Source organism: Chroicocephalus ridibundus, chromosome Z (assembly GCF_963924245.1).
Source record: "Chroicocephalus ridibundus chromosome Z, bChrRid1.1, whole genome shotgun sequence".
NCBI lineage: Eukaryota > Metazoa > Chordata > Aves > Charadriiformes > Laridae > Chroicocephalus > Chroicocephalus ridibundus.
Window position 1 is genome coordinate 51,794,925 of NC_086316.1, and position 27,111 is coordinate 51,822,035.

At 41.2% G+C, this 27,111-nt stretch overlaps 1 protein-coding gene across 3 annotated transcripts in view; it reads left to right on the forward strand.

Moving 5' to 3' along the window:
- FREM1 (FRAS1 related extracellular matrix 1) overlaps positions 1–26,284 on the forward strand; it is a 77,730-nt gene extending 51,446 nt beyond the window's left edge. Inside the window, exons 25-37 of one of the 3 annotated variants that reach the window (XM_063321569.1) lie at positions 257–671; positions 1,934–2,135; positions 2,612–2,756; positions 4,944–5,073; positions 6,439–6,511; positions 9,434–9,583; positions 10,820–11,058; positions 11,778–11,825; positions 12,102–12,284; positions 12,557–12,682; positions 13,393–13,508; positions 20,450–20,535; positions 21,904–26,284. In XM_063321569.1, coding sequence (XP_063177639.1) covers positions 257–671; positions 1,934–2,135; positions 2,612–2,756; positions 4,944–5,073; positions 6,439–6,511; positions 9,434–9,583; positions 10,820–11,058; positions 11,778–11,825; positions 12,102–12,284; positions 12,557–12,682; positions 13,393–13,508; positions 20,450–20,535; positions 21,904–22,103 — 2,113 coding nt within the window. In that variant the 3' untranslated portion in view covers positions 22,104–26,284. Of the gene's footprint in view, positions 1–203; positions 672–1,933; positions 2,136–2,611; positions 2,757–4,943; positions 5,074–6,438; positions 6,512–9,433; positions 9,584–10,819; positions 11,059–11,777; positions 11,826–12,101; positions 12,285–12,556; positions 12,683–13,392; positions 13,509–20,449; positions 20,536–21,903 lie in introns of those variants that run through there. The other 2 variants (XM_063321571.1, XM_063321570.1) reach the window with 2 other exon arrangements.
- Positions 26,285–27,111: the final 827 nt, after the last annotated feature.

Consider the following 27,111-nt stretch of genomic DNA (forward strand, 5'->3'; position numbering starts at 1 on the left):
AAGCCATCCCTCTGGCATCTGCTCAGATTCCTGAAGATGCACTGTAACTCTTGCCATATACCTGCCCCTCTGTTTTGAGGTTTTTAAGTTATGTATCCACCTCACCCACAGTCTGGGTTTGAGTTCAAACCATCTCTACTACTTTTGCAGTATCAACACAGGCAAGTCCTGTAGTAAAGGTGTGTATTATCATTTCATTTCAGTACATGGTGAATCAAGAACACATGCTGAAGACTACCTTGCCTCTCTTTGCCAGATTCGTCATCAGCAATGGACTGAGGACTAAGCATGGGACATTCATGATCTCCTTGGAGGCAGTCGACCAAGCTTTGCCCACACTGTCTAGGAACGCAGGGTTAAGACTAGTGGAAGGCGCTATGGCACTCCTTTCTCCTGATGTCCTGCAGCTTTCAGACCCAGACACTGCCAAAGAAAACCTTACCTTCCTCTTGGCTCAGCTCCCCCAGTACGGTCATCTCTATTATCGAGGGGCTGTGCTACTGCAGTACAATTTCACCCAGCAAGATGTGGACAACAGGGATGTTGCGTACAAGCACCGAGGTGGGGATTCCCAGATTGACAGATTTACATTTGTTGCAACAGATAGGACTAATCAAGGCTTCATCGTGAATGGCAGGGTGCAGAGCGAGCCAGTGGCATTCACCATTCAGGCAAGTGTGACCACAGGCCTACTTAAAAGAGACATATAGCATGATAAGGTGGAAAATGTAGTAATTTTCATGAGAACTGGTGCTTGCTGCAGTTTATAATTTAACTGAGATATTTATCAGCTAAAATGTTTCCTTTCTGTGTTCCATGAATAATTAACCTGGAGAATTAACTACTTGTCACAATGCGTTACTTAGGCAAAGGATTTTACAGAGTGCAAAGAGAGAGGCTGCATTTAAGAGAAGACAGACATCCTGCTTATATAAATATAGGCCAGTATATAGTGCTGCTGTACTTACGCTTGCTAAAGTTGAGCCCAGCTATGGGGAGGAATGAGCTTCCTGCTGCTCACCCTTCCCACTTGGTACCTGACCCGCTGATTTGCACGTGAGGGATGCTGGGATGACTGTTGATCTTCATGTCACAGCAATCTCAAATTACAGCCACTTCGCTCCCACAACAGGACAGATTCTTCCTTCTGGGAGTCTTTGTAAGATGCCTGCTCTGATTCTTCCTTCCTTTACTAGTATCTTTCTGTTTACATCCCGTTTCCCTCATTTCCACATTCTTTCCACCGTGTCATAGGCTCAGACACCTCTGCTGTGACTTCTTGTATGTATCTGTCTGGCATGTTTCAGTATGCAAAGTACACCTGGTTGCATTGTATGTCAAAATTCTGTATGTTTCAAAACACTGATACTAACAAAGAGACTCCTAACTTTTCCTGATGACAAAGTTTGAAGCTATATGATGAGCAAGGAGTGCCATTTCAACAGAAGATGAGAGATAGAGAAATAGCAACAGCTGTTGCTGAGTGCCAGAAGATTCATCAAAAGTTGTGAAAGGTGGCACGGATTCGAGGAGACCAGGTCTATGACTGTGATTATCATAAACCTTAGGTTTCCATGCTTGTTATTGTAAAGCAGAGGTGAGAGAAACCTTTGCTGGAGTCTTCATTTGCTATGAAGAAAATTACATCAAAAAGAAGAAGGGGAATGTGAGTCAACAGGGCAGAGATGCACAGAGTTTATGCTGCCCTCCCCAGTGTTTGCTGCATCCCGCTGAATGCAGCAAGCAACTGGGCAATCTGGGCCTGGAACCATGGGAAGTAGTACTTAACTGGAGATCAGACTTCTTCCGGAGCAGACTGCGAGTCAAAGTGGCTATTGCCGTCATGAGCAGGCTACTGTGCTTTTAGCAAAAGTAAGACAGAGAATATCCTGATGCTGTAAAATGAATATACCTTTGTCTAACTTTGATTTAGGTGGATCATTTGGACAAAGTGGCACCAAAAATTATTCATCTCCGTTGTTTTTCTGATGTGGAACTGCTGAAGAATGGCAATTATGGGATCTATATTACCGCCAGGTCCCTGAAGGCATCTGACCCCAATACAGAAGATGACAAAATATTTTTTAAGATCTTACGAGGTCCTCATTATGGCTACCTGGAAAATATAACAACAGGTGCTGTCTTGTGTAATCTCTGTATTTCGGGATGTACCAGGCCAGATTCCACAACCTATCTTGTTAATGTTTGCTCGATAGAGGAAACCAAAATTTCTTAGCAAAATTTGGGCAAGCTTTGAATGTAGTAAGAAAGTTTTTACACTAACGCCTGAAACTCATGTTCATCATGAATCCTCAAAGAGTTTGAGATGATTGTTAATAGCTGCTGTTGAGAAACTATTTTTTATTTGTGTCAAGAAAAAAAAAAAGATGAATATTGAACTTGGCCATTTGATAAACAGGTCACATGGGAAGAAATTGGCTGGGGCTTATAACGAGCTGGGATGTTGCTGTTTTATAGCTAAAACCAAATTTCTGTAAGTTCAAATTTTCTAAGTGTCCAATAAAAAGAAAAGTTGAAAACATTCCGTATGAGCTATGTGATTCTTATTAAGAGGCTTTTGATTCACCTGAACGTTTCTCTTCTTTCCCAGGTGGATTTATTCAAGAAGGGTTTACCCAAAAGGATTTAAACAACAAAATCATACTGTATGTCATCAATCCATCGCAGGAGGTGAATTCAGACAATTTGGAGTTTCAAGTCACAGATGCCAGTGGAAACTCTGCAGTGCCCCAAAGGTGACCGGGACCCTCGGCAGTGCGTGGTGTAGTGTGTTGTAGTGCATGCTCTCCCCTGGGGTGAATGAACATGCTGGGCTTGAAGCCGTGCCGATGTGAACATAGCTATGACTCAAACTGTGACATTTCTTTTGTTGAAGCGTAGAGAAGGTTTCTTCCCCTCAGGGAGGTGAAGTACAAAGGGCTAGCTCCAGGTCAGGCTGTGGAACAGTTCTTGAGGGCCTGCAGGGCCTCACAGAAAAACATAATGGAGTTTACTCTAAGTGGGAGCTGGGCATTTGGAGACCTGAGATACTGGGTGCTGAGGGACAGGACTGTTGCTTCATGTACATGGTCCTGCAGCTGGAGGTCACTCTTGCCCTGTGCTGATGGCAATGCTTTTTTCACAAGCTTGAGATCACAATGGAGGGGATGCTCTCAAGCAGTAAAAGCTACATGAGGGCCATCCTTCTGCAAAAACGCCCTGAACTGAAAGAAGGTGGAGGGCACACAGCGTGTTCTTTGTCATCCACTACCAAAATTTATACTAGGTGTATTACCAGGATTTCCTTGTGACACATGGTAAGCCTAATGTACAAAATTTAGAGACTGGGGTATTATCCGAACTGTGCTTTGATGATAAAAGCCAGAAGTGGGAGCAGCTCTACAGCAGGGGCAACATTTCTATTTATTTCTGAAAATAAGGGCTGAATGTTCAACCACTTTATAATCTGCAGTAACTGAGAATAATAACCAACGCTGTTTTCCTGGGCTAAACTGGCTACTCGCAAACCAGGACTCGTGGGGAGGGAAAAGGAGCAGAGGGCTTCCGTCCGAGGACGGGGACAGGGCAGCGACAGCGATTCGGCAGTTATGAGCTGTGCCAAAAGATGTCCCCACAGACAAGCACATCTGCAGGCAGCCAGCCCCGGCCGCCCCGTGCCGCCTCGCAGGGGCACTGGCAGTAAAAACACCGTCAAAACGCTGCCGCTTTCGCTCCTGGTGGGAAAGCGTGGGTTCTTGTGCATAAAGTGCAACGCGTAACGTCAGAGCTTTACGAAGAGATGCCACTTTTTGTATGGAAAGCAGGAGTTTCAGAGAAGTCGAATTCATCTGTTAGATGTGCTGGACCTCGGAACAAAGGATAATTTGGCTTTTAAGAAAAAATAGTATTTTTAATATTGGATTTAAAAGCTTTTGAGATTTTTCTTTTAAAAAATTTATCACTTAATGCTCATTGGTTCAAAACGCAAGTTTGATTTGCATGTTGATATTATTAAAATTGAATCCCAGCTTTTATCTGAATGCTGCTGGACTATATCTGGCACACGCATCCTCTGTACGAAAAAGAGAGCAAATCAGCTGCTAAATGGGTTGCCCACACCATGAGTATCAGAAGACGTTGGAGGACAGGAGGAAACTTCCACTAGTGTTAGAGCTAGTCAACCCTGAAAGGTCTAAAAGTTTGTTTTAGAAAAGTTTGAATTGTTTTGTAAGTACCACAGCTGATTTTCCTTCTTTTTGCTCTCTTCCATTCCTCTCTGTCTCTCACTAATTTTTATCACAGCTTTTAAAAAGGTGATCATCTATCCTGTGCAGCATGCAATCCTCCAAGGTTTGGTCACATCCCGTATCAACAGTTCTAAAATTCAGCGTATGAGACAATGACTCAGCCACTTGTATGGCTGAAGAGCAAAGTACACAGAGTGTTAGAGTAAAGGGAGTGGGGAGGGCACTTGTGCAGAGGCGGTGAAGTCCTGGAGCATGCCCTGTACGCTAGAGGAGGAGCGTCACAGGATAGATGAAGGAAGGTGGGAAGATACAGGGGAATGAGTTTAAAATAAAACTACAAGGATAAAGGAAACCAGGAATAAACAGTGATAGCTTGTCTTGGCCTATTTGGTGTTAGGGGCAAACTCTGCTCCTCTCAAAGTTGCTGCAGAACCCCTCTGGTTCTGAAACAAGGTTGAGGCTTGGTTTGGGGTAGACCAGGGCTCAACCAGAAGATTTATTAACCACCTCTAGCTCTTTCTAATCAGCCAAATCAAAACACAGATATGTTGATTCGGAAACAAAGACTCAGTATGTGTATTGGCTAAATCAGCGTTCAGGAGAGAAATGTCTCCTCACTGAACCTGCACAGCAGGGGGTGGGGGGCAGCAGGGGAGGTGGAGTTGCTTCACAGGGGCTTTCCCTTCCCTCCCACAGGCTGGAGCTACGGTGGTCTCGGATTGAAATGCAACAGACTGAATATGAAGTATGTGAGAGCGTGGGAGTAGTGTCTCTGAAAATCACCAGGGCAGGACACTCCGCGGAGTCCGCCTTTATTGCCGTCAAGGTAAAGTTAAAGCCAAGCTCCTAACTGGAAACTTAACAATAAGTAGCAAAGCCCGTTAACTTCTTCCTCAGACTTAAAAGGTATTTCAGCAATCAGCAAAGAAGCCATGCAATTCAAAACAGATTTAGCGGGACATTCTCCTCGCTAGCACAGATGGTTGAAAAATTTCTGACAAAACTTTCTGATTTTTAAATGTAAATGCTGATTAACCAAAACTGGAATGTTCTGGAGCAGTATTTCAGTTTTGATGACCTCCTGTGACAGAGCAGGCAGTTTCCTCTGTCGCTGTGCTCAGAAGCTGGGTTTCCAGGGTTTGCCACTTTAAAATCCAGGCTTTGGGCAACCTGGGGCCACGGGACTTCTCATTTCCCTGCTTAGGCTGGAGGAGCCCAGGAGCTTCAACTCCCCAGTCACGGCAGCCTCCCCCATTTCTGCATCAGCTGCCATCAGCTAGGAAATAGCCCAAGGAACATCCTGTATTTTCAGTCTTACGTCAGAAAAATTAGACTGAAAGCTGCAGATCATAATTGCGTGCAACTTGCCTTTATAAATTTTATCTTTCCTTGTAAAATGGAAATTCCAGGATTTTACCAGCCCCCCTTGTTAGAAAAATACTAAAAGTTTCCCTCACGGTTTCTCAGGATTATAGCCCTTACTGGAAACATAGTTTTGATTTTTCTTCCACTGAAGTCATTGGAAATTTTGCTATTGACTTCATCAGAGGCCATCCTGCCCTGTCCTTCATGGACTCCAGTGGCTCTACTCTGGTTGTCACTTGGATAAAAAAGACCAGTGAAATTGATCCCAGCATCAAGAACGCAGTGTGGAAGCTGCTGTCCTCTGCCGGTCTCCTGTGAAAATTCAGGGAGTCGCTGGAGTCCCCGTACTTTCTTATGTTCATGCCTATCCCAATGAGTCTTTGGGGACGACAGACAGCTCTGTGCACAAATGCTTCTTCCAAGACCTCAAAAAAGGGCTAAATGGGCAAATGTGGCCAGGCTGCTGCTGCTCTTTCGGGATGCCATGATGTCCCCAGGTATGGCTGGGTCCCCAGGCACAGTGAACAGCAGTGTTATATGGTGATGTCAAGTAGCAATCTGAGAGGGGATGAGGCAAAATTTTAAGATGACCAAATTTTTTTGATTATGAGAATTAAACAATGAGCAAGGACAGAATGGCAGTTGCACATCACAAGGTTCACTCTTTAGGCCTTTATCTTCTTTTGTCAGCCTAAGCACATGTATGGGTTGGCATGCCTTTTTGAGACTCCATGGAGAGGCACACAGTAGCTTCAGCACACTGCAGAATGTAGCGGTTTGGTGAAATATGTCACAGCGTGGCATTTATTGTTTGATTTCTTCTCAGGTCAATGAAATATCTGCTATGCTGGGAAAAGACTTTACAGTGACTCCCTCCAAGCTTGTTCAGTTTGATCCAGGTATGAACGAGTGCACTGAATAATTTTAAATGTTTCTGTAGCTAGAAGAGCTGAACAGGATTAAATACACTTGGGCTTATTTTCTGGAAGGCCAGTGTGCTTCCTTTTTGAATTAGTATCCTTATTACTTAGGATGAGATGGCATATAGTCCCTTTACATCATTTAAAATATCAAAAGTGCTGAAATGATGTCTCCTAATCTCCTCACAGCTCGGCTGGGGAGGACTCACCCTGAGCTGAGCTGTGAGATGCTTTAAAGATTTGACCAGGACGCTGGTCAAATTTAGACAAAACTGAGTACATCTTAAATTATGCAATGTATCCAAGACCAGAAAGGTGCAAAAGAACCTGAAAACTGTTGGACCTCATCTCTGCTTGCACTGTAATCTTAACAGCAGTCTGACCTTGGCTGAGGCTGTAAACAGCAAGAAATGATAGTAACTGTATTATCAAAAGGAGCTTAGTTTTTTTAATTTTTTTTTTTTTTTGCTGGGGGAAATCAATAGTAAAAATGAATACAAATGTGAAGATACTGAAAAAAAGCTTCCTCTGTTCTGCACAATTTATTATTATGCTTTGGGTATCTCCCTGGGTCTAGGGAAAAAATGTGAGACTTTCACAATTTGCCATTCAGAAATTCAGCTTCACCTGAAAAACTTGTTTTTGCCCATATAAATAGATTATCTGGGAATGAAAACCCATTTGCTATCAAAATCACTTCCAAATCACTTTCAAAATATGCAGGTGTGAGGCATTTTGGAACACATCCTGTTGGCATAGTCCAGGATTTATTTGAGATTAGAAAATAGGGTCTGCTGAGGCCTCCCAGGATGTTGCCTGCAGTGCCAGCAGAGGTTATCCCGAGACTGCCAGCAGTAAGATTTCAATGGCAGAAAGTCACAGTGACTACAGAGGAGACAAAATACATCATCTGTGAAAGGCTGAAATAAATGGCATGTATTTGATGGCAAGAACTAGGCTAAGTGGTTACCTGCATTTGAAAAACAGGTATGAGGAGTATAAGAAGTCAGTTCCAGCCAAAGCCTGGGCATTTTTACTTTAGGACTTAGCTTTTTTTTTTTTTTTTCTTTTTAAATTAAATAAAAGGCATTGCATGCTACAGAGAATATGTATCACTGCATCCCGTGGATGAACTCATATATACCCCAGCCTTGTTTGTCTATTCTATAGGAAAACTCATAGTTTTAAGTTCGGTTAGAGTCACAAATCTGGTTATTTTGGAAATGTGCCACTACAGTCCATCTTGACAAAGGCAAATTTTATGTAAAGGTGTAGAATGAGCAAGTGCAGGCTGGTTTTCAGAGGTGGATAAGGGAGGGAACCCAGCAGACAGCAGTAAAAAAAACCCAACTGGGTGTAAATGTGGAAATTTACCCTAATTCCCAGTGTTTCTGTAACACACATGAACCCTCTGGAACCACTGAGCCACTCTCTGAAACCCTTTATCTAGCGTTAGATTTTTGTCGTTTTTTAGTTTTAAATTAGAAGATGGAAGAAAGATTTGAGAAATCAGTGTAACAAGTCCTTCATACTGCGCTGCCCAGGATTCCAGCTCTCTTTCCTCTATGCAGTCAAGCTTACCATCCTCTGAACGGAAGTGGCTAGAGATCATTGCAAAGAGGTTTTTAGTGCAAGACCCTTTCCTAGAATTTTCCTTTTCTGCTGGTCCATGCAGATTCTCCAAGCATGGACAATTTGGAGTAACTGCTATTGTCTTTCTGATTATGGTGGTAAGCCACGTGAAAAGTAACTGTGAAGGTGGACAGGGGAGATGCACACTGTTCCCCCTTTCTGGCCAGCTTCTCAGTTAAGCCAGTTGAGCTCCCTCACATGGTCTTTTTTGACTCTTCAGAAGTCCTTTGCTTAGGCTTACCCTTAGGGAAGGACCCTCCAAACTATATACATTCAAGGCATCGGTTTCTTAGCTCGGAATTCAAGATGTGTGATACATATTCATTAGTCGTATTTATTAATTATTTAGTAAGGCTGATAGGTTTGTTTTAAAAACAAACCTCAACTATGCTAATTGGCTGGGCAGATTGGCACATTAGACTGCAATCGATAAACTGTAGTGGAAAGGAGCAGAGGAAGATCCTGTCCAAGTTTATGGCTCTGTACTGACAGCTTCTCTTGGCTAGAGGATTCATACCAGAAAGGAGCAAGGAAATAGAGGTTATATGAAGTGCCATAAGGACATAGGTATTTTTTTGACAATGTTGCGCATGTAGCTTTGATAATCATTTTGGATGTTAGCACTTTGTGATGCAGAAACCGTTCCCAAGATGTTCTGTTGACAGCAACGTGCACGTTGAGATCTGTTTCTGTCCTGCTGCCTCTGACTTTCCTCAACGAATTTTGTAGCCTTTCAGGTAATAACCAGCCTAGTCCTTTATCTTGGAATGATCTTTTCTCATTCCCCACAATGCAAGACTGAAGTTACCCAGTAAAGGCAAGAAACCTAGTAAAAATTTTCTAACCAAGTATAAAATCTGCCTAAAAGGGTGTACTTGAATCTAACATAGTCTTTGATCCATTTGCAGGTATTTTAAATAACTGTTCTGTCTCTAAAATTAAGATTTCAAGATAAATAGCACATGATACATTTTCTTTAAAAAATTGCAATGGAAGTCTGAAATCTATGTATTGTAGTGTCATTTCCCACATCTACAGCAGGTTTTTGTTACAATGTATGCACTTGAACTGAATCATCATTGCCCAGGAACAAATTCGAACTTCGTGTTATTTGGGAGAACAGCAGGAGTCCAGCCGGTTGGTAGGAGCACAATAGCATACGCCAGCTACTCCATTCTAGCTGCAGACAGGTTAATTAATATATTTCTTCGGCACCCTGATTGATTGAAATAGCACTTAAAAAGTAATTAAAATGTTTATTTCTGTTAGGAATGTCAACCAAGACGTGGAACATAGCAATTACCTATGATGGATTAGAGGAAGATGATGAAGTCTTTGAAGTAGTTCTGAACTCCCCTGTGAATGCCGTTCTTGGCACCCGGACAAAAGCTGTAGTGAAAATTTTGGACTCAAAAGGAGGTATTCTCTTTTGATCTTCATCATTAAGAAGGTGGGACAATCTTGGCTGAGTAGCTGCTTATTTTCAACCACAAGTAGTTCCTAACGCTCACCTTCAGATCAAAATGCTTAATTTCTTTTTAGAGAAAACAGGCTTGACAGTTGCAGACCCTTTATACTCTCACACAGCCATATTCATCCTCTTAGGAAACACAGCATGGAGAAAGCAACAAGTACAAAATGAGAAGGGTTCAAGGAAAGAAACCACTTTTCATAACAACACGAGTTCAGTTCTCATTTATTTAAGTGGGAAAAAAATGTTTTTTACGTCCATTAGAATTTTTTTCCCAGTTATTGTAGAACAGTTGTTATACATCTCTGGAAGAGATTTATTTTCCTCTCAAAAAAAAAAGAAAAAAAAAGGAACCTAACAACTAAACCCAGCTCTTAAGAAATACATTTTCTAATGCTTAACAAACGCAGTTCGTAACATTACAGCACACAGCAGTGATCACTACAGAGATTAGGCTTTTATGTCTGCATTATTATTGTGTTTTTCAGGGATCAAATGTGGTGTGCCTAAAATCACACCAAAAAGGAAGCAACTGTACAAAAATGCAAATAACTAGCAAAGTAGCTGGGTCCTCTGAAACCTGAAGAGTGTTTTTTTCCTCTGGTCCTTAGTGAAACAGTATTTTAAATACCTGTGTTGCAATGAATTAGGCTTCATTTTACAAAAATTCCTTTTAAAATTTCAGATCTGTTTTCACTGTAACATTCATAATGTAAACTAGGAATTAATGGATGCAACTAGTTTGTAGGAAAAAGATTGTTCTGGATTTCTGAAGAGAAAATTGTCTGGGCGTAATGGAAGTATCACCAATATTATTTAAAGATACCTGTCTATCCATGACCAAAAAACCAGCACTTCAAACCCAATCTATGCATGAAAACAGGTATTTTCAGCAGATCCTTGACTGAAATTCTGATCTGTGGGTAGGCAGATGATCTGTGGCAGATTTTGATCTGTGGGTAGACGCTTTTTCATATAAAAGCGTACGTACACAGGTAGTAGTTGCAGTCATAGTCACAGCAAACCCTGCAAATGAGGACGACTGAATGAACAACAAATCAACGCCATCAGGGGAAAGAATCATCCAGCTTCTAATGATAAGCTATTTATGTGCCCATGTCAACGTGACCAGTTATCTGCTCACACAGTTAGAACTGACCATCTGCCATTTTTTATGCTTTCAGGTCAGTGCAGCTATTCCCATTCTTCTGGCCAAAGCAAGCAGGACTTCTCGGGGAGAGGCACGCTGTTTCCAGTTTCCTCGGGCTCCCCATCACCTCCCAGGCCTGGCAATGCTCCCTTGGAAGGGATCCCACCGCCTCCTTCCAAAGGGATGAGAGAGCATGGAGAGGACCCACGGCAGGAACACAGCTTGGCGAATCAGTCAAGGACCAGGCTGAAAGTGACTGGAAATGGCAGAATAGTAAGACATTTCTGTAATGCGGTGATGGACCAATTTGTGAAATCACTGGGATTTGATGTCTTCATTCAGTTGTCATATTTTTGTAGTGATCCTTCCTGACCATACAATAACCATAATCTACCTGAGTTTGCTTTGAATCAGACCTGAGAACTATTTAAGAATACTAGGGAGGAAAAAAAAAATTAAAATTCCTGATTTTGAATATCTGTATATGCAAGAAAGGAAATAAAACAGAGTTGTGGGAGGAAACATGCATCGAGCAACTTCAGCAATTATGCAGTTTCTAATCTTGTCTAAATTACGGGTCAGCTAGAAGAAAGAAGTCACTAGAGCCAGGCCAATGTATAGAAGCTGTGCATCTGGTCCTGAAGTTGTGAAGCTGAACATACTGTTAGCTTAAATAGGGAAGAGTTAATTAAAACTTGCCCATTCCTTTCCCTGCTTAAGCTACATCGGTTTAACTAGGTGGTTTAGTAACATTCTGCTATTGTGATCTTACAAGTTAATGGAAGCTGTTTATAAACACACTTGTAATGTGTGATTTTTAACAGCTGTTTTCAGAGGTGATCAGTTTCCATTCTGAAAGAGAAAGAACTAAACCCAAGATACGTTCTGCATGATTTGTAACCTAGGTCGTGTGGTAAATCTTGCATCAATTCTTTTTTTTTTCTATAATGCATAAATATGCCCACCTCATTCTGCTATTCTACCTTTTTCAGGTTCATCCTTCATCTGTATTTAGAAATGGAACTGATGTGGTTTTCAAAGTAAGGGTGTTACGAGTATTGTTCAGGCATTTCTATGATTTCTTTCCGATTCTGTTCTTTCCAGGCTTATCACTGTTAATAATTCATTATGACCAATACTTTATTTTCCTATGTATCTTTCTTTTTCTTTGGTGTCACTTCCCCTTGATTTGCAACAATTTGTATTACAATGCCTTTTTTTTTTTGTGGAGTTTATTTAAGAGTTGCTTGTATGGGCTAACCCTCTCTTTTCCCTCTCCTGTTCTGCCTGTGTGCATGCGATACTGTAAAATGAAGTATCATGGGATGGTATCACTCAAAATAGAGGATGACACCTCATCAGCTAAAGCAAACAAGAAGGCTCAAGTGTCAGTAATTAGCCAAGCAGAACCACAGATAAATGTCGTCTCCTCCAGGAAGACAGAAATCCCACAAGCTGATAAGGCAGAACTGGCATCTGAAGCAAGCTCAAGACATCAGGTAGGAGACCTTTTGTTTCATAGGCATTTTCACCATCTGTTTTCAGTCATGCTGTTTTCCAAAATGGTTTAACACCTCTGAGATCTGCCACCTAACCCTTCCCACTCCAAAGCTGAGTTTAACCAATACACAGACAAATTAACAACTCAGCCCTTGAAGAGTTTTCATGTCATAAAATTTTAATATAAGAGCCATTTAATCTATTTCATGTAGCTTGTTTGTTTTGTGCAATTATTTTCCTTCAAATGTTCAAATGACATTTCTCTTTCCAGGACTTTTACTCTTTCCCAAAGGCCTGTACACCAGATTTAAAGGGGCTCTTGCATTATGAAGAAAGCATTCAAAAGTTATTTCAGTGTGATGGGATAATATGGAAATTCTGGAACTCCCAAAGCGAGGTAAAAATGTCACCTTGAGTATGCACCTAAATCTGAGCTTGGAGTCTACGATGAATGAGACTCTCAAGCAAAGGACCTTCCTGTAACAACTATTGACTCATACAAGGAATAAAAGAGTTGTCCAGAGTCAAGTTTGCTGCCACCAGAAAAAAAGATTCCCAGAGACATGATAAGGGCTTGATTGCTGGGGTTGGCTTTCCTTTCTGTCACCCACAGGCGCTCCTGGACAAAGGACACAAGTACTGATGTCTTGGTGCTTGTGGCGATGTGGGCACGAGACAGTCAGTGAATGAAGTCTGAGAGAGCGAGTGGGAGTAAAATTAGCTCACTTAGGTATTCTGTAAACATACATCCCCTCCATCATGTAAGATCTCATGCTGAATTTTGTTGCCCTGCATTCCCTACACAGGCTGCAGGAGACAGAAAATGGTGTCCAAACTAATACGGTCTCTTAAGATGGTATTTGGAACTGGAACCTCATGTCACCTTTAAAGCTACTCATTATAAATGGTAGGCTTCTCTGGCAGGCATTTATTTCTTTACATCTTTTAAACAATGCTGTAGCTTTATTGGTACACACCAAAGTTCATGTTCAATTTAATTCTGGGTAGGCCATAAGCAGCACCTCCAGCCTCCAGTCTGATTATTGGTGCACAGACTTGGATCACTATGAGCAGGAGTCTGTTTTGCCTTTTGCTCTTTTATTTTAGGAGGCAAGCACAAAGAAATGTCCCTCTGGATGGAGTCATCATGAGGGCAGCTGCTACTTCCTGGTAGTGAATCACAAGGTCACCTGGAACACCGCTGCTCGGGCTTGCAGAGAACAGTAAGAGACTTCTCCAAGTGAATGTCTTTGTTGTGCACTGCTCCTGCCCCGAACTGCATGCTGCTCTCGAGGCCATGTTCATTCAGATAAGACCCACTTTGGTTGTCCTGCACAGCTCCCCAAAACATAGAACAAGCCCTGGGATTCAGACCCTGTGGAGGACAGAAATATTATTAGTCTCATAATGTTTCAGGTGCTGATACTGCCTTATTCACAATGTGAATTCCTGAAATTGTCCATCTGCAGTGAGGATGCTTTCCTAACGGGAGAGCTAGTTTGGGAGAAGGGAAATAGAGCAAAGACGCAGCCTTTCATCCTCTCTGACCCACCACTCCCTGGCTTTACCTTCACTTGATATAGTGACTGTACAGTATTGCCAGCTCCTGTGTGTCTCACCATATTCTTCTGAAGATGCAGCCCTGCAGAATCTCTAACGACTCAAAAACTTTAACATTCAGTTTAACAGTAAATATCTGACTCTTAAGGATAGATAAAAGCTAAATAATAATAGGTGTCCCAAAGTAGGAGACAAATAGGAAATCCACCAGTCTTGCTCTTTGGGGGCCTTGTTTGTGATTTTGGTTTTAGGTAGTGGTAGCTTAGGACTGGAAGAAAAGCTAGCCATGGTAACATGGAGTTTGCCCTGGAATCGCGTATGTTCTGTACCTGGTGTTGAATTCTGACCACCAGGTTGAAGACTAAGTTAAACAATAGGAGGGGGTTTAACAGACACCTCCATTACTCCATGAAATGCAAATTGAAACACGGAAGAGATGAAATAAACAGAATATATTCAAGAAGTGGTTGAAGGACATGCAGGAAACATGAAACATGGACGAGCATGCATAACAAACCTTGATTCATTCCACTCATATATGCCAGATTATGTTGTCTTGGTAACACACAAAAGGGAAGTCTTAGTACCTCCCAGGTGATGGAAGTTACTCTTTCCTAAAACATAAATGTTACCTGCTCTTGTGAGCTCACCACAAATTTCACATTGTTACTAGGCTGACTTAAAATTTCAGGTCCTGAACTGGTTTCCTACACCGGCTTTTATTTTGTTACTTATCCAAACAAAGATGTTAAGTTGTGAATATTCTAATATTTTTTTTCTGAAGGCTTCAACATTCAATTGATCCCTTGGGAAGGTTTGTCACTGCTGGGAGGTGTTCCCCGTTTCACAAAACGGTGTGCTCCTGGTGACCCATATTATTTGTAGGCAGTAACTTCTTGCAGAAGGCTACGCTGTGCAGTGTAGTAGTTAAACTGAATAGCAGTAAATTAATGACAGTGTTAAACGCCTACACAAAAAGTCACGGCATATCACTGAATCCACAAGTAAATGAATGCTAGGGCAATGATGATTCAATTAATGTCAGACTACCATAGACTAAGGAAGCTTTATCCTGGCAACTGGAGTACTCCTGGCCTCCATCTGGAACTGATTTACAAAAGCACGACCCCAGGCACACACTTAAAAGTGGTACAAGAAGATAACTTAATAATTTTTATTTTGTGCTTTTGCCCAGTTCCCCACCAGCAATCACCATCACCGCCAATTGCGGTATTTCTGTTATTAGTATTGTCACTGTTGACATTTAAATAGCCTATATTTCCAACAAGCAAATAAAACCAGCACAGGGGTCCATCCTCATTTTTTTAATAGATCAAATAAACCTTAGATATTAAATGAAAATATGAGAATTGACTTTCAGTAAATCAGACAATTTCACTGAAAAATAAGAATCCATTTTATTACTAAAAAAGTGTCATTATTTTAAACTTTTATTCAATTTTCTTGCTACACTTTTTTATAGAACAGGAAAAAAGCACAAGCATTGTTAAAGTTGATTCATTAACAGTCTCCAACTAACCAACCTCCTAACCTCTTAGAGAAAAACACTGTTATCCTGAGATGATGGACTTGAGACCAAGCTATTCCATCAAAACAGTGCTATCAGTTTATTGCGGAAGCAACTGCTATCTGGACATAACTATATGTACATGGGCTTATGCGAACCTGTTTGGGCTTCTAATGAGTTTCAACATACATTGCACCCATTTGTTGCAGCTGGCATATCGACCTTTTCTTCAGTTTCCATGTGCAGGGATAAAAGCAGACACAAAAATGTGCTTGTCTTGACACAAGTTGCTGTATGCCACGGTGATAACGTGCGTGGAAAACATCTCAGCTAATTGGTGTGAAAATCTTGCACCATTTCTAACCCTTCTGCAATACACTGGAGAGAAAGGTGGTTTAAGAACTCATTTCTCTAGCTTTGTTTTGTATGCATGAAGAGGCCCTTGGCAACATGAAGAGAAGCATCTGGGGGATATTACGGCTGAGTGATCCCACAGCAGCCTGATTTAGCAGCAATTTTGGTGATTTATGTTACGGTTCCTGTTTATCCCATAGGAACACGTCTCCCCCAAGGGTAAGTGCAGCCAGGCTTACTTGCGTATGAGATGGTTTCACTGCTGCCACTGAAGGGACTCTCCACTGGATGGACAGAACCCACAGTTCAATCTTTTGCTCTGTTTGTCAGATTATACCTTCATCTTCTTGAAGCTGAATATTTAATTAGAGCCTGAACATGGTCAGATTTCAGATCCTTTACTGCCAGCTTCCAGCTTTGTAAGGCAGGGGCTCTTATTTTGTTCAGTTTTTGTGTATTAGCAGCATGTGGCTTCAGTCCTCGGGAGTCGCAGGCAGAACCACATCCAAAATAATAGGTTAGATCCTGCGTGATGGCTCAGTGTTGCCTAGCACAAAGCAGGATGGACCCTGCTGCCCTCCTCTCCTAATGCTGCGCTAGTTTTGTAAGTGACTGCATTAACTTATATTACTGCTAATGACTCCAGCATAGAGATTCAGGTACCTAGAGTCACTTCAAAGGCCCAGAGTATCTTGTCTGACTTTCAACGGCCACTCTGGAAGCGCAGGGCTCCTGTAAGCTCTGCATCATGTCTGCCAGCCTCATCTGAATGTTGTGAATACCGCGAGGCGTTGTAAGCAACACCAGACACCTATTTCAAGGCACCAGGATTACTCCCTGGGTGATCAAACAAAAGCCTGGGATAAGCAGAGCCTCTCACTGACCTCCCCCTTCACTGTCAGTATGGGACATGGATTTCCTACAGTGGTTCAAATCAAATGTCCTCCCTGTGCTGCAGAGACCTTAATAGCTAGTCAAGTGTGCTTTTGCTGAAGTTAAATCTATCAGAATGGTACAAAGCTCCTTTAAATGTATTTGATAATTTCATGTAAAATCAGGAAAGTCTTTGTGCTAAGTGTGTGGCATATAATACTTCAAGGTCAATGGCTACCCAAAATGTTTCCTTAGCTGGGCAACTGCTCTAAGATGATAGATGGTCTTGACGTGATAGCAAAAATTTTAAAGCACACAGGAATAATTTTGAATGGACTTATTTAGCACAGAAGTCCGTGATGTGTGGTTTGATTTGTTTGGTTTTGGTTTTGGTTTTTTTTTTTTTTCTTTTTCAATAAGGCATTATGACTCCTTGTCTAGACTCATTTAAATTAGGAAGTGTTGGATTTACATAACTCGGTAAATAACATTATCTCGTCATTTCCTGTGTCTGGTGTTCTGCCTAGAGGTACAGTTAGCAATATTATTGTAAGTGGTATGTTCCTTCAGGACTGTTCTCATTTCCTTACAATACATTAAAATCCCTGACTAGGTGTAACAATTAGAACGGTTGCTCTCTCTTCAGTCATGTGTGTTTCTCAGACTGTATTTAGAAAGCACTCCTACGGAGAAAAGATTAGATAATGTTATAATTACTGCAGTGTTTTCCTTTCACAGCGCTGAGGTCTCTCCCTGGTACTTGGATTGAAGCAAAAGCCTGGAACTGTTATTGCTCAGACCACCCCTCTATGTCATAAATGATATAGCAGTTACTGATTGTCATAAATGATATAGCAGTTACTGATACACATTGATGTTTTTTGTTTTCACATTTTCTAAAACAATTGAAACAACAGGAGTAAGCTGTGCTTACTTAAAGTAAACGACTTAGTTCCAGGGCTTTGATTGTCCTTAAGCAGAAGCCAGAAAAAATGCCGTATTTTTGTTCTTGCTCATCTAGTAGTGATACCACAGAGACTGCTGCCCAAATCTCTTCTGAGCTCCAGGTTTGGTCACTGGCCAACCACAGTGGCCAGTGAGGGGGAATGGCATCCTGCCGCGGAATCAGTTGCCCTGGGAGGACACTCTGAATTAACTGAGCCTGCTTTCCTGGGCCTTTTGTCTGACGAAGAAGATGGAGTACAAAACTTTCTGAGAGCTTTTGTCAGTGTAACAGCTTTGTTCCTTGTTCACTGCAGATTCGGTAGGTGGGCCCAGAGGTGTGGAAGCATGTCACCCTGGGGACATACAGGCACCAACACCATGCATGAAACTTCACCCTGATGAGAAGCACAGTCAGAGCCTCTGCTGGGAGCTTCCCTGGTGAAGTTTTGGGAGCCTGTACCATAAGCAGGCACACAATCCTGACCCTGACCGGACACCTGCTAACCACTTTGCGCTGGGACACTCTGCCATTTGTAGAGCCATGATTGGTGTTTCTGAGGCCATCCTGACACACCTCTGCCTGAGGGGAGTGTACACAGATGTCAATGGCACCCTCTACACTTTGGCAGCCCCTGAACTTCGGCGGTCCTTGGTGGGACCTACATTGCTGTGCAGTGGTTGGTCTAGGGCAGCCATGATCACACCGACCGTGAGGGCTAGCACCCAGCTGTCCTGCGGGCCTGGCGTGCAAAGCGGAGCAGAGGGCGAAGCCACTGCTGCTTTTGTTGACTTCAGGGGTAATGGAGGAGGCCTTTCCATCAGGAGCCTCCCATCAGCATTACAGTGAATCTGTTCCATGCCATGCCCCTGTTTGCCTGGATTAAGGAATTGTCCAGATTTTGTGCAGTAGGGACTGTGGGCTATTGTGGGCTACTACTCTGAATTCCTCCTGATGTAAAATTTGCCTGCTTCCCTATCTTGTGTGGTGTTATGATATGGATTCCATGGGATCAGTACTGTTAGAAGAGATACAAGGCAGGAAACAGGCAAGGAGCTCCAGGCATGGGTCTCTAACTGGGCAGTAGGGCTGGTGGTGGGCTTGCACCCCAAGATCTGGTCATGGTCTCTGTAGTGGATTCAAGTCTGCCATGCCACCCTTGATATCTGGTTGTTGTCCCAGCTCTTAAAGAAGACAGTCTTTATCTCCTTTGGAGCAATACCAGTCTTCTGTCTCTGTTATCTGGCAGCAGTCATGAAATCAGCAAAATCATCATAATGCCATTGATTGTGCACTAGCAGCCCAGAAGGCCAATCGCATACTGGCCTGCATCAAAAGAACCGTGGCCAGCAGATCCAGAGAGGTGATTCTCCCCCTCTACTCTGCTCTCGTGACACCCCACCTGGAGTACTGTCTCCAGCTGTGGAGCCCTCAGCACAAGAAGGATATGGACCTGTTGGAGCAGGTCCAGGGGAGGGCCACGAAGATGATCAGAGGGCTGGAGCACCTATGCTATGAAGAAGGGCTGAGAGAGTTGGGGTTGTTCAGCCTGGAGAAGCGCTGTTTGCAAGGGCATGTAGCAATAGGACGAGGGGCAATGGCTTTAAACTACAGCAGGGTAGGTTTAGATTAGACATTAGGAAGAAGTTCTTTACACTGAGGGTGGTGAGACACTGGCACAGGTTGCCCAGAGAGGTGGTGGAGGCCCCATCCCTGGAGACATTCAAGGCCAGGCTTGATGAGGCTCTGGGCAACCTGATCTAGTTGAAGATGTCCCTGCTTACTGCAGGGGGGTCGGACTAGATGACCTTTAAAGGTCCCTTCCAACCCAACACATTCTATGATTCTATGATTATTTTGCTGCTAGAAAAGTTTTTGCTCCCTTAAAACATATTTTGATGAGCAGTGTTGTTTGCTTGGGCGCCATCGCCCAGGATGTTGGGGGAGGCTGTAGGGGTTGGGATCACTGTTAGACTGAGTGGCAGAAATATGGGACAACAGAAATGACAGAGGCTCAGCATCACAGGGAAGGCAACAGCAGGTGTGTGACATGGTATCAAGGCAGGCAAAAAGATGGATAAATAAGAAAGTGAAGCCACTGATGTCTGATACTTCCTGGCAAATGTGAAGGACTCCGTTTGTCTCTCAATGCTTCAGGATTTAGCCTGATCTCTAAATGCCTTAAGAGCAGGCTGGTGGTGCTTGCATGCGTGGTACTAGTTGGAAGACTCCACAGTTTGTACTGTGGAGTACAGACACAGAGCAGAGCTTATACACTGGCTTCATCCTGAAATAGTCTGGTTAATACAGACCACAGCTGCTCTCTGATCAGAACTAAAGCGTAGTCATTGCAGACCTTACCTCTCAGAACTACATTACCACTCTAAGCCAGACCACCTAAATTACATGCACTTAGTACTGTTTTGAAACATGGCCAAGATTTTAACTGTATTATTCAAAGCTTTAGTTTTGTGAAAACATGATTTTAAAAAGATACAGTCTGCTCTACTACCAAATGAGCGAAGCTGTATCTTTCCGTAGCCCGGATTTTAGTGTGGGCAGATTATTATTTCAAGGAAAGGAATGTATCAATGATTGTGTCAATGGTTTAAAACACAGTTTGCGAGTATGAGATACACGTTTCCTGTATACTCTTCTTTGCCCAGCTGATTTAATTTTTCTGTTAGAAGAATCAGACTAGGACTTTGGTTCTTCTCCAAGTAATCCAGAATTTTAAGACTTTATCTTCCTGTAGTTATTCTTGCATGCCAGTAAGTAGTGGTTTTCCAGCAGAACGGTAGTTACATGCTTTATACTAGAATCAGTGCCCCTTGTTGATAAGTTGATGGGAGATGTCTGTCACTCTGTGAAATGCTAATTACTGTGTTCTCTCTCCTTGAGCCTAGATACCTGGGGAGTCTAGCAAGTGTGGCTAATGAACAACACATGCAGTGGCTGTGGGACTTCAGTGGGAGGAAGCCCTTTTGGATAGGTAAGTACATCAGCTGCCTGTGCCCTCCGAGGATTAGAGTTCCTGTGGACCCTGGAAAGCAGAAACTGCTGCAGCAGTTCCAGCCCAGTTTTCAAATGTTGCATTGTCCTCAAGTTTCTGCTGCTTTTATTATTTCAGAGCAAGGCACAAAGCTGAAAGCTGTAATTTAGATGGCTAATTTTATAAGTTTTTATCAAAAAGAGGAGTTTATCATGTTTATTGGTGGGTTGTTTCTGCCTTGCAACCTTTCCCATTTTAATACTAGCTGGGAGAATAATTTCTGGTGGAGGTCCTATTCTTTTGTTTACCTCATCTTTCTTTTGACTGTTACTTTATTTATCTCTAATTTACCCTTTTTTTAACTTAAAATAATTATTTATGTTTACTGCTAATTTAATGGTGTTGTATCAGAAATCTTGTGTATTAACTAGATGATTAGGTAAAGAAGATTTCATCACATTATTTTAGATTCAGCTATTTCTTATTATGCACTTTTTACTTCATAAGAAATGGAAAGAACTCAGACAGGCCTTCTCTGTGCCTCCTGATCCCTTTCTGTGAATGACTGCCTTAGCTCATGGACCAGTGCTATTGCTTTCTTCTAACTCATCTTGTTTCTGATATCCTGTCCACGTTTTAGGTTCTTCTTCCCAATTGTGAGCTGCCATTTTCAACTCTTAGTAATTTTCTGTGATGGATTTACTAGCTATACTAAATTAACTTTAAAAACTACAGTTAGTTTGCGATCATATTTAATGGTATCACGATTGTGTTAACCTGAGAGAAATAAACTCCTCTGATAAGAATAAAGACTACAAGACCATTGTGCCTATTTTCTGATCTTGGTCTCTTCTAACTAAAAAGACAGGTCATGTCTGGAAATATGCCACCCATGTTGGTCTTAGTAACTCAGAGGCTAAGTGAAAAGACATGATTTAGTTTGTATTAGTTAACACAACCTAATCTTACAACTGTTAATTCCAACAGTGTAAACAAGGTATACAAAGATCTGCAGGAATTTATTTTTGAAGAAATCTGAAGGCATCTGAGGCTGCCCAGACTTGAATACAACATTCTGCTTGGCATCTTGGGGAAACCTGGGAGGTGATAGACATGCATTAGATGAAAAGAGAGAAAACATTTTAGATCAGCAATAATGAGGAAAAGTATATTTTCCCTTATTCAGATGGCATTAATTGCCTTATGAAATATTAATTTGTATTTCACTTGTATTCTTACAGATGGGTTTTTTCTCTCAGCACAATATTGTATGCATTTTTTAACAAAGGGATATGTAACATGCTTCTTTTGGCATCAGGCTCCAGAGACGATAAACATTACTGATTTGGTCTTACCGATTTCACACAGGCTTGAATGACCTAGTCAATCCGGGACATTGGGAGTGGAATGGAGGAGAACCTGTAACCTACATAAACTGGAGAAGAGGCTCCTACCACTTCCCAAAGAGAGGCAGAAATTGCGTATTGGTGCAGAAGCGAGGAAAATGGCAAGCAACTGACTGCAGGAAGGTCAAACGGAACAGCTATATATGTTCAAGAAAGCTGTAAAGAATGGAGGATCTCTGTGAAAGCAGTGGACGTTCATGTTTCAGTTTTATTTATCTGCAGACGTGTGAGGGTACACAGTTAGAAAATGCTCCTAATTATCAGGAAGGTTTATTCTATATGATGCCAGAGGTGCAAAAGCACTGGACTCCAACCAAGGAACAGAGGTCAGTTGCAAAGATTAAGTCCAGGTTAATGTTGTGAACTCTTCCCAAAGACTTAGATCTGTCACATGCTCCTATGTATTTTTACACCAAAGAGCGAGGCCTAAAGGCTTTCATCACATTTCTGTGTAAAAGTACCTTTTAAAAAAATAATAATTAGGTAGCATATCAGTTGATTCTCTTTGCTCTTCAGAGGGGTTGTGAGTTGGCTGTTGCTTTAATTCGTTTGCAATAAAAACTGCAGTTTTACCCTGCAGTCACAAAAAGAGGAAGACTGCTTGGGGTGGAAATGAGGGCAAACTTTGCTGACTGAAAACAGGTCCTCTTGGGTGAGGAGGGGAGGGACATTACATCAGGAGACTGGGGCTTCTCTGGGGGATGCCCTAGTACAAAAATAAGAATGGCAGGATTTAGTGACAGAGTACCAAGAGGAGCAAAGCCTTGTATTTCTTTTTCTACCTCCCAAGGCCAGCTCCAGATCCTAGTGGGTCTGCTCACACAGAACTGCATGTTGTTTCGCATTCCTACCCAAAATTGTTCAATGTTTTTTTGGAGTTGCAGGATGGTGCTGTAATTTTTTAGTGTAATTAAATAACGGGACCTCTGTAAATCTAATGCTATATCAAAGGATGATTTCCACAAAAAAAAAATTAATACTGAAGGTTAATCCTAGAATATTATCTTGGGATATTCAGTGATACATGAACATCAATAGGATTTATATGTGTGTATAAACCAATGTAATCGTGAGACATATTTTGTACTAAAGCAGCTATGGCTTTTGAAAAGTATTAATCTAAGTCCTTATTAGGGATTTGCGGTTTTTAAAAATAATAATAAAAAATCCAGATTTAGTTCTGAGAAAAGCTTAAAAATCAGCATTTAGTAGGAAAAACCAGCTGCCCATAACTTAATTTGGACTTGCTTTAAACATATGCAGTTGTGGTGTTACCGTTTCGTAATATTACAGTAAATTTATATTTGACCTGTCAAAAATCTTTCTTTAGGACCTTCTTACTGACGGCCTTAAAACTAAAAAAAGAAACAAGCCATAAGCTTCCCCCACCAAAAAAAAAAAAAATTAAAGCTCCTCTCAAATCCTCCCTCTGCCCATGATGAGTGTGTGACAGTTGGTGTGGCACTGCGTAGGGTGAATGTGCCCTGTACCTTACGAGCCCTCACCCCCACCCCATCTGCCTGCCTGCTGTCAGCGGCTGATTCTCCCCTTGTCCCCTGCCCCCTGGATCAATTGCATCTGTACACTATTCCACCCTTCTGGATGGAAAAAAACCCTCCTTCTGGGGTTCCTCGCAGCAATTCCTCAGTCCTGTGAGGGACAGATGCAGCAGAATCACCTCTCCTCTCCGGGCTGAGAGATGCTGTTCCAGGGATTATTCATCTCTCCTCCCTGCCTTTGGCATGCGTGGGTTATTTATCCTTCCTCCTCGCCTGTGACATGTTAAATGAATATGCATGTGAGTAGCTGCACAGTCTTTATGTACAGGAAAGGACTGTTGCAGATAAGAACGAGCGCACTGCAAAATTAGAGGAAAAATACTGTGGACAGTACTTCATCACCCTTATTATTGGTATTAACAGATAGAGACAAAAATATCTCCAGGATTTCTTTTTTTTTTTTTTTGTCATAGTACTCTTTATGCCAAGCTTCTAGACATTTTTGCTAGACACTAACACTTCCTTTGCTTAAGAAGTTTTCTAGATCAACATCTAGCTAGATAGGCTAATTGTTTCAAGAATTCCCCAAACTAAGTACCTCTGAGTACTCATCTAGCCCTGTTCTTACTTCTGATAGTTTTCACTGGAAAAAAAAAAAAAAGAAAGAAAATGGATCTATAAAAGCTCTCTTGGGATCTCTTGCTGTTGTCTTCTGGAATTCCAGGGAAAATTGACTAAGAGAGCTTGTTTAGACATAAACATAAACTTTTATTTCTTTAGGGCCTTCTTTTTATAAAAAATGCAGAATTTATTGGTGCTATCTTGATAAAACCTGTTGAGATTATTTAAATACCTCTCTTAATTATTTAATAAATGAATGACATCAACAGAGAGGGAATTTTGACCAAGGTGCTTGTTACTTGATCAGTAACTAATAAATGATTCATGCCTCGTCTGAGACAACAGTGATCTCAGAAGCTTGCTTTCGTGAGAAGAGGGGAGAAATTCCCTTTTCTGTATCTCACTTGAACTACTTTAAAGTGACTGAAGAGTATGGAGATTTCAGCACACAATAGACTGTTAGTTGTGCGAACTGTGTGTGTTTACTCTTTTCATTGAATCTAATACTATACGTTAATGAAGCTAAAATTCTTACATTGCAGTGCGAGGATATTTCTGCCCTGAAAGGCTGCTGAATTTTTTTTTAATACAATGAACTGTTCCAAACATATATTCATAATTTTTAATGTGTCTGTCATTAAAAATGAAGTATTTTTTTACAGATTTTTACAGCTTTTATTAGAATACTGGAGTTCAAAGAATGCGACATACTCCAATCAGGGAAAGCACAAATAAATCACTATTTCTGTTGTCACAGGAAGTTGTTGTCTTTAAGAGGTTTAGTAAAGAAGAGGCCTAAAATCCTGAGAAGTCATAGGGAATTTTTCCAGTCTTCAATACTTTTGAATTAGACTCTGAGTAAAGCCAGGGGAAAATCAGTATTCAGAGGATCAGCATCAGCAGGGGAATTTGAAGAGGCTGAAAGTAAGAACAAGGAGCATGTAAATTCTGGTGTTCACCTATGGATGTTACACTTTCTGGATAAACAGACGATTTATTCCACCTGAACTATCCATATGCCTCTTAAGAGCAACAGAACCAAGATGCAATACCTCAGTAAAAAGAACCCAGTGGTTAGCCTAGATTTCTATAAAAGCGTGGGCAACATAACTTCTTTGTGTGCCTGTCACTTTTAACCACCGTCTTTCCCTGCAAAGTACCTTTTGATCTATTTGAAACAAATTTGACAGAGAAATAATTGCCTGAAAGGCAAAAGTTATGAAAAAAATGATAGGCAACTGGCCACAGGAGCACTTCTTCCAAACCAAGATACCCAAGAACATTTGTGTTGTTATTAACTTCATGGACGTCAAGTGTTTAATCTGAAAAAAATCAGAAAAGTTTTCCACATCTCTTTTGTACTCACTGAAACTCACTGAATGCCTTGAAGTCTTTATTCACCCATTCTAAAATTATAATAATAGCTTTGAGAGAATTATATATATAATTCAGTGAATACTGTGATTCTACATTATTTACATCACAAGACTGGTGCTATTGTAATGCTTGTATTCAGAACACTATGTATATTGTTATTCCTAGCTTTGTAATATGTGTTAATACAAAACTGAAATGTATTTTGGTAAATACATATGTCTTCAGTTCCATAATCTCACAAAAGCTTTTTTTCTACTGATAAAAACCATAATGTTGGGTATAGTAGAAATGTACTTATAGTGAAGCATAATATACCTGCTGTTTACTGTATGCAGTTTCTGAATTCTGTTTCTTCTTCTGCATGAGCCTGTTCCTGAATTAATACTATAAGGACATTTGCATTGTTAGCAAACCATTTTTAAAAGAGAAAACATTTTATTTTGAGAAGTAAATTTAAGAAAAGTTACAGATCTGCAAAACAGATATACAAGAAGAAGAATGAATTCAAGAAAGACTGTCAGTCCATAAAACCGAATTTTAATATGACTCTTGATTTAAAGCAGAATGTGAGAAAACAGTCATTGTCCCTCAGTAACCTCAGTCATAGTCGTGGAAGAGATGCAGGTCAGTTCTCCTTTCTTATTACCTTTAAGAAGCTGTGCTGGTTGTAATATGGAGACCTCTGCTACTCTAATTCCATTGCTTAATTACCATCCTCTACATTAGCAGTATAAAGTTAAAAAACAAGAACTCAGTAGGATTAGTTTATTTTTATAGTGTTGAGATAATGTATTTTTTTTTGGTCAGAAGTAGTCCTAATGAATAGGAATCTGAAGTACTGGATATAGGCACAGGAAGCAAAAATATATAATTTTATTCACATAGATGAAATTTTCAGGTAAGTCTAAATGTATTTTTTACTTTAATAAAAGAAGCTTTATCTGCGTCTTCTTTCTTGGATTACACTACAACATTTCCTTAGTGTTGTCAAACTCTTCAGTGAATCACCACTGCTCTCTCAAATTATTCAGGGCAATCTAAGAAACAGGTGTCTTTATGAAGATTGAAATGCCTCTTTGCCCAGACTGTCTCCGCTGGCTCACTGTCCCACAGTTTAACAAGCTGAAGCAGTCAAGCACATAACCAACACAGCTCCTCAGGCTGGGTTTGGAATTGGGTACACTCTCAATTAGGCAGTACATATGTGCCAGTACCATTCAGGAGATGTATCAGGAGGTGGACACCCGTCCAAAATCTACCAGCCTGAGAATTATAATAGAGAGAAAACCATCCACTGCGTCATGTGTTGATACCTACATCCACGAGAACATGGGCCAATACACATGAAGGGACACTAAACTCTACCCTGCTGGACACGCACTTCCAAATATTTTCGAGTGTGAGCATCTACATTTTGGCAGCAATTTGAAACTTAAGACTCCAGTTCTGCTGCTACAGCACAGAGAAAAGAAACAGAGAAATGTGAACAGGAAGGTATAAATGAGTGAAGAAAGAAACAATGCAAGAGAAGTCTTGAAAGTGAATAGTGAAGGGGGGGATTAATGATGTACAGTATCTAATGTTGAAAGTACAAAACTAAACAGATTTATTGTCTGTTCTTTCATATCATACCTTGTAAAAAGCCTTTTGGTTTCATAATTATAACTTTCCCA